At 41.8% G+C, this 7,972-nt stretch overlaps 1 protein-coding gene across 1 annotated transcript in view; it reads right to left on the minus strand.

The window, feature by feature from the left end:
* The window catches only part of LOC101856911 (sodium- and chloride-dependent glycine transporter 1), a gene marked incomplete at its 3' end in the record, with an annotated part of 15,414 nt that overhangs the window by 3,380 nt on the left and 4,062 nt on the right, over window positions 1-7,972 (minus strand). Inside the window, 3 exon segments of the mRNA XM_013086329.1 lie at window positions 644-724; window positions 3,583-3,675; window positions 5,509-5,689. Coding sequence (XP_012941783.1) covers window positions 644-724; window positions 3,583-3,675; window positions 5,509-5,514 — 180 coding nt within the window.

Below are 7,972 nucleotides of genomic sequence, written 5' to 3' on the forward strand. Positions count from 1 at the left end.
AATAAGGTCATATATGTGTCGAAGATTAGACGTATTACAAGAGAGTAACAAACACAAAAAAGGAGGAGATATCATAACGATAGATGTTTGGTTGGAAAGAAGGAACAAACTACACCAGAGCACCTGCCAACCACCCAAGGGGGATGGTTTCATCTGAGATGTGTGACCACAACAACAATATCAGCCGGAACACCTACATCAGGTCCAACAACAAGAGGAACGACAGCAGAAAGAACAACAACAACACTAATAACACCGTCAAAAACAACAATAATAGCAACTGCAACGCGGAAACAAGGGTAACAACCACGACAACAACAACAACAGTAATAATAACGGTAACACCGACGGCAGAAACAAACGGTAACAGCAAACAAATACAGCACAAACAGCAGCAGCAACAATAGCATCTACATCAAAAGTGACAACAACAACAATGACAGTGACACAAGCAGAAGTTTTTTGATAAGCTGTAATTTACAGCGAGTCGCACCGTAGGGTCCACAGACTTTCTGCATTTTCAATAATAATATCAACAGCAGCCTCAGGACCGGAAGCACCGACATCACCAGAAACAGGGCAGGACATATCTGCTGCCCGCTTCGTCCTAACTTTTAAGACTTAAGCAAAACAAGCGACTCACCGATCTTTGAGGAAGAGGGTGACGAGGTGGAGGAAGCTTGTCCATTGACGGGTTGTGCTGGACATTCTTCGGACTTTTGCCCTGAAATTAAATAGAGTAAATTGTTTAATGTTTTACGGCGACATCGACACAATCTAGATAACTTAGAAGGCAGGCTGCTTTTACTATATCATAATAGAAGTCCTTGAAGCTTCTTGTTTTAGTAAGTGTTTTACGACACTTGCAACACAATAAGTTCATATACGTGCCGAAGATAAGAGGTGTTACAAGAGAGTAACAAACACAAAAAAGGAGGGGAGATAAAGACGATAGATGTTTGATAGGAAAGAAGAAGCAAACCACACCAGAGCACCCGCTAACTACCCACGTTGAAGCTTCTAAAGAGGGACACTGGGACTATTTCATTAAAAAAAGTAGGTTTTTTAAAAACTCCACCATTGACTCATTCTAAATCATTTAGAAGAGGAGCTGCTTCGACTCTAAAGATCAGGGCCAACCCAGACTGGGTAGGAGACTACATTACAGCAGACAGACAGAAATAAAGGATTAAAAGAAAACAAGACGACAAAAAACAAACCAAAAAAAACAACCCCCCAACAAACCAACAACAACAAAACCAAACAAAACACACACACACAAAACAACAACCCAACAACAACAATACCCATCCCCACTCAGGAATTGAAGTTACGTTTGTTTTCTATGTGCAACAGTAAGAGAACTTAACTACTACACCACAGACGCTAATGACTTGCGCATTGACGGTCTAACAGGTGGGCATTATATATATAGTATACGGGTGGGGGTGGAGGTGGAGAGTTTCATCATTATCATCCAGTGCCTGATCTGCGACAGACACTGGCGATCATGGTTTTCCATTAATTCCTTTGCTCGGATGCTCTCAAAAAAGCTACGTTTCCCTGATCTTTCCCTGTTACCCATTTGTTTAGGTTCCCTAAGTATGTTGTTCTGGGCCTACCCCTGCCTCGCTTGCCCTCAATTTTGCCAGTGAGAGTTTAGCACCCCTATAAATACTATAAACATACCCAGGTTGTTCAAAAGGTGGGGACCTCTAAATTGAGTGTCCATCGCCAAAGTCAAAGGGACTGAGCCTTATGGACAGAGAGCCTTGAAGACTCACTACAAAGAGTATGTTCAAAGTTACATGTTTATGGATTTGAACCAGGATCATCCGCTCTTTCGTCTAAATGATACTCTAATAGAAAATAATCAATCAGAAAAGTATCTGGCCGTAGACCTATTTATTCGAGATAAAATTTTTTTTTTTTTAAAGTTTCAGTTTGAGTTTTTACCACACCTGAAACATAAATAGGTCATATAAGTGCCGAAGATTAGAGGTGCTATAGGAGAATAACATACAACAAAAAAAAGAATGGGGAGAGAGTTATGGGCGACAGATGTTGGATAGTAAAGAAGGAGCAAACTACATCAGAGCACCTGCCAGCCACCCACAGACAACAGACAAATATTCTAATGAAGGTAAAGTATGTCTTTTGGGTGGTAGGTGGGTGCTCTTTTGTGGTTTTCCCCTTTCTTTCTTCTCAAACGTATGTTGTCCTTATCTCTCACTCTTCTTCTCTTTGTATGTTACTCTCTAGTAGCACCTAATCATCGGCACTTACGTGACCTACTTGTCTTGCAAATGCCTTAGAACTCTTACTATGGCCTCGTGGTTAGGCTACAGGACCGATAATCATGAGTTTGCGGGTTTGGGGGTTCGAGCCTGAGCTCAGTCTGTCGTTGTGTCCCTGGGAAAGTCACTTTACATGGATTTCTCGCTTGGCTCGGTCCTTTCGGAGAAGAACGCTAAACTCGGAAGTCCCGCCTCTTACATAACATCATAGTGTTAATAGGGGTGTTAAATCATTTTTTCACTCTTACCAAAACTAAAAAGTACATCCCAAAGTAATAATAATAATATTAATAGATAGCATTTATCTAGCGCACACCCCCGCTCAACAGCAAGCTCTGTGCGCTTCACAATCTACACTATAACCCCCAGCAGGCCTGAGAGCATTCTGAAACAAACTCAACTTCCTGGGAAGCATACAGTGCAAGCTGCCATTTATGGGCGCTAAAACACTACACACTGACAAGACCTTTCGCTGCCTATTCCCGGGTACCCATTCCCACTTGAGTGAAGTGAGGAAAAATTGTGGAAAGTGCCTTTCCTAAGGACATAACGTCGGGCCGCGGCTCGACCCCCTAACCCGCAACCTCACGAGTACGAGTCTGGTAGCCTAACCACCAGGCCACCGACGCCACTCTCTTGTTTTCCCGCATCACAACGACCACAGCCAGCTGTTCCCTGTACTTATGGGTATGTACAGGTATTTTATTCAGCGTTTGAGGCCATTGACCCACGTCACATAAAGCATAATACACATTATACAGAAGAGACTTCCGTGAAAGAGCATAAATTATAATTGACACACATATCAATGCTACTTTCAAAACATGTAGTGTTATACATTTCCATGATGAATTAAAATTCTGGTTGTGCAGATTACTGTTTACGTGGGTTGTTGACATTGTAGATTTTTATCACTGGGTCGAGTTAGGCAGGAAGGAATTAATAAATTCTTTTGATATGCGAAGCTTGAACAATACACAATAAAAGGCAATTTGTCTTCAATTTCATAGGCTTAACACCTTCCACGCGTGGGTAACTTAATGATTTCCATCTAAAAAGATTATTACTCAATGGCAGGCAGTGGTTTTTTTTATACAAGGCTTTTAACTCTTCGGTTCCAGTAACGTCCAGGTCCTGTAAGACACCGCTGAAAACTCATTGTAACCTCTACGGTGACCCCCTGATGTTGCGCAATGGCTCAAGCCATTTCGAATGGTGTGTGCGTGTGTGTGTGTGTGTGTGGGGGGGGGGGGGGCTTTACTTTACTTCATCACGCATCTCTTACCTGTAGCCATCCTGAGACTAGGTCGGTATCGCTGATGGTATAGGCCAGAGACGAGTTTGTGAAGGCAATAGATACTTCACTCTCACTGTAGTCCTGGGAAGGATCAAGACAAATAAACCAACAAGTTAAGAAAAAAAGCCAACAGAAGAGTCTTGAGCTTCCATATTATATTTCTTTATATAGTTTTAGCTTCTAGATAGAGAGAAGGAAATGCATATATTAAGAGGAAATAAATCATATTTCATTGATCCCTTTGAGGAAACTCTTAGAACAATGGCTATCGTATGATTAAATACACAAATACACATGCAAATAATATCATATACACGGTTCTACACCAATGCAGAACAATTATACAAGCATGCCGTTGCTGGTCGTTACTCATTATTTGTTTTTTTAGCTAGTTATCGTGAGACATACCTCAGTGACCACCTATCTAAACCCAATGTCATCGACACTTGCTTGACATTATTTTTTTAGTCTGAACTCATTACTGGAGCCCCCGCCACGATAAAGGGCGACCAACAATGAAAGAGAGCCTTACATTTCAAAAGACCCCTTGAGCAGAAGGAAGATCATCGTCACAGTAACGGCTGTTTGTGTTGGGAAAGACCAAGATAGAAAGAAAGACAGCGAGAATGAAAGATGAAGGCGCTACTAGTGGCACCCTTCAATCACCCACGAAAAGTGCAGACAAACAAACAATAAGAAAAAAAACCCTCAACGAACCGGAGCCTTGAATTCCTATACACCTCTAAGTGCTGATTAAGTTTGAGTTAACAGGGATACCTAGACATGATAATGGAAAAAGGCAAGACATTGATATGGATGGCTTTCGAGGCTGGCTGGTTGGGTGACATTCGTAACAGGTGGCCAAACCATTTTATTCTCTGGGGTTTTTTCTTTCTTCTATGAAATGCAGGCAGGACTCAGTGCTAATAGCTGCTCTTACTTCTTCATTTCTCTGTCTGTCTCGTAAAGGGTTTTGCGGAGACACTTCATCTCACATGCAGTGATTTTGCTTGCCTTAAAAACTCACAAAAATAACCGAAGTTCAAAACAACACCCCAATCGGAAATCGAACTACAGCCATCCACTCCGTAGTTCAGCATGGTGCCACCTGAGCTAACGGTACTGACTGTATATAACAACCATTACAACAGTCAAATACACTGAAACAAAAGCAACAACCCAACGTGCAGTCAAATAATACACAGACATCTTTAGGAAATGAATACAGTCGAACCTGTTCAGACCGCCACCAGTCCAAGAAAATCATCTGGACAACAAACAACCATTTCCCACTCCCCCTTGGAGTTTTCCCCTTTAAAATTGTGTCCAGTCTTGGTAGAATTAGACGCTCGTCAAAATAATGAAATTGAAGAAACCGGCTTTTTCTGGCCGTTTGGCAACTTTTTTTCTAATCTTCTTTTTCTGGCTCAACACCTTTCTCTGCTATTTAAAAACACGTTTCTGTGTGGATTTTGCTGAAAGATAAAAGGAACAAAAAGTGTAAATTTTCATTTTCCAAGGACTCTCAAGCTATGGAGGTTACCAAATTTGGCGACCATTTGCTCATTAATTTCACCACTGAAACCAGGCAACCCTCCCCTCCTTCAGTCGCAAATATCTCGACTTCTATTCAACATAGATGGATATTTTTTCCACAAAAAGCAAGGAAAATTAACCAATCGTAAGATGCTACCAATAGACCCCATTTGTCAAAAAATTGACGAGTGCCTGATTCCATGATTCCACCATGTCGAGCCACTTATTATGACACAGTTCAAGAGGACCACCTGTCTAAGATGAACGCTAGCCCCCTCAAAAAATGAATGGTTGTCTTGGACAGTTTGGACTAGACCTACACAGAAACGACAACAGCAATCCAAAAAGAAATAATACACATATTGAGGAAATATTTACCCCCATATTCTGTCTTGTCAGCGTCCACGTATTCTACTACTGATGTATCCTTCCGAGAGACAATCCAATAGGCGGGGAGAGAGAAGTAGGGGCTTCACTTGGGCGGGGCATGTAGAGTGATATAAAATCTGTCAATGCACACAATTGGTGACCTCTCATGTCTTGACCCTGATCTTTGTACCTGTTGGGGGGTATGGAAATAAATGATGAAACTTCGGGTTTACATTTGATTTAAGAGAAACATATCCACAAAGTGTCGATGGGGACATTAATCGTTTTCAACAACCATTACGTAAATTATGCTTCCACCTAAGTAACGATAATTTAGCCAGAGATCAATAAAGGTTCAATCATACATTCAAATCTTAAGCGCAGGTAGAGTGGGAGACAGCACACGAAGATATTTGAATTTGATGACTTTCTCCCTCCGGAATTTAACTTACGTCCTCTGCGTGAAACGATCGACAAAGAGCGTAACCATTAAACCGCAAACGCCGGTGTAGACCACTGGCTTAATTATCAAGTGGAATAAGGAGAAATTTCAGATATTTTATTAGTGGAGTATAGATAGAAGACATGAATTCTTTGCCCATATGAGGAAAACCTTCAACAAGCATGTATCTCGATCTATCTTCTGGAATGTTGTATCCCTATCATCCCGGATTGGCCCTGCCGAGCAGGGTCGAAACCCCCCTCGCAAATGGTTTAAACGTGTAGATTGGGAAAAGGGGAAAGGGGGTGGGGGGGGGGGGGGGGGGTTAAAACAATTACATTAAAAACAAAAAAACCAAATTAAAATGTTAAAACAAGATATTTTAACCTGCTTACAGCTTACCCAGACGCTTTCTCGAGAACTTTCTCCAAAATGGCATAACGGATACAATCAGTCAACGTCACTGCTACAAGCTCCCTCCACAATAATGTGACTCGTCCGTTTAAATATATGTAAATTTTAATAGCCTCCCAGGCCTTAGTTTTATGATATTTTATGAGGCATCGTAAAAGCGGCATAATGTAATTTTGTCTCACTTGTGTTCTTATCTCCCCTCTTGTTCGTTGTCAGTTTGTTCGCCTGCCTGTCTGCCAGTCTGTCTGTCTGTCAGTTTGTTCGCTTGCCTGCATGCCTGCCAGTCTGTCTGTCTTTCTGTGTGCGTCTGTTTCCTCTTATGTATGCATGTATCCGTCAAGATTGTTTTAACTGTTTTGTGGTCCAGCTTTTTGAATGATTTGAAAGGAAGTAATTGTGTCACGACATGGTGGAATCAGGCGCTTGCCAATTTTGGGGCATGTAGAGTTATTGGTATCATCATAAAGTTAGTTCATTTGTCTTGCTTTGGATGAAAAAACTATCCGTTTATTTTGAATAGAAGTCAAGATATTTGCGAATGAAGGAGGTGGGAGGGGGGGGGCACCTAGTTCCAGGCCGCCAAAGATTAGACATATCCTTAGTTTGAGAATCTGTGAAAACCGAAAATTTACGTAATGTATACCTTTAATCAACGTTTTTCCGTAAAATCCACACAAATGTGTTCTTCAATGGGCATGAAAGGTGTGGGAAAACGCCAGTTTCTTCACTTTGATTATTTTGGCGAGGGCCTGATTTCACCACGCTACCTCACAATTTAAAAAAAATGTAGGTGTTTTTACGCCCCCATCAACACAATTTAGATCATTAAAATTTAGGAGGCAGGCTTCGACCCTGTCAGTCCCGACAACCAGGGCTAAATGGAATACACGCCCCAGAAGAAAAAAGAGATACTGGATTAAAATTGCTTTCACACTGGAATTGAGCTCAGGTCTTCTGCAACCAACGGCGAAACGCCTTACCACTGCACCCACATACACCTTGGTGGTTGTAAAATTTGCGAATAATATTGTAACCTTACCATCACAGAAACCTTTCCCCATCAAGGCGGTGCGTTATATATAGATGTTTTAAGGCAACACCATTACAATTCAGAGCAGTTAGGAGGAGGGCAGCTTCGACCCAGCCTGTCAAGCCGAGGCCTTGGCTGAGTGGGAGTTGACATCCCAGCAGACACGTGAGGATACTATATTATTATCATAATAAATTGCTTCCCTTTTCGAGAATCAAACCCACGTCTTCTGCGTGAAAAGGCGAAGAGCGTATCCATTACACCACAGACGACCGTAGTCCGAACCCCAAAACAGACCAAAAACGATAGAGTAAAGAAATGGGGACCTGAAAGCGTCTACCTCCACCTGCACAAACAGATGATCAACTGCGACTGACGACTGACGTGCTCACATACGAGATGTACCTGTTTTCCAAGCGCTATATTTCGCCAATAAATTATGAAGAACCTGCTCTAACGTTCACATGTAAAGACAACTACCTGACAAAACGACCACTTCCCATCTCCCATGCCGTTTTTTCTACATTAAAATGACACTGTCCGAGAGAACCACCGGTCTAAGATGATTACTTTCCTCCTTGATAGTG

Source organism: Aplysia californica, unplaced genomic scaffold (assembly GCF_000002075.1).
Source record: "Aplysia californica isolate F4 #8 unplaced genomic scaffold, AplCal3.0 scaffold00456, whole genome shotgun sequence".
Lineage (NCBI taxonomy): Eukaryota > Metazoa > Mollusca > Gastropoda > Aplysiida > Aplysiidae > Aplysia > Aplysia californica.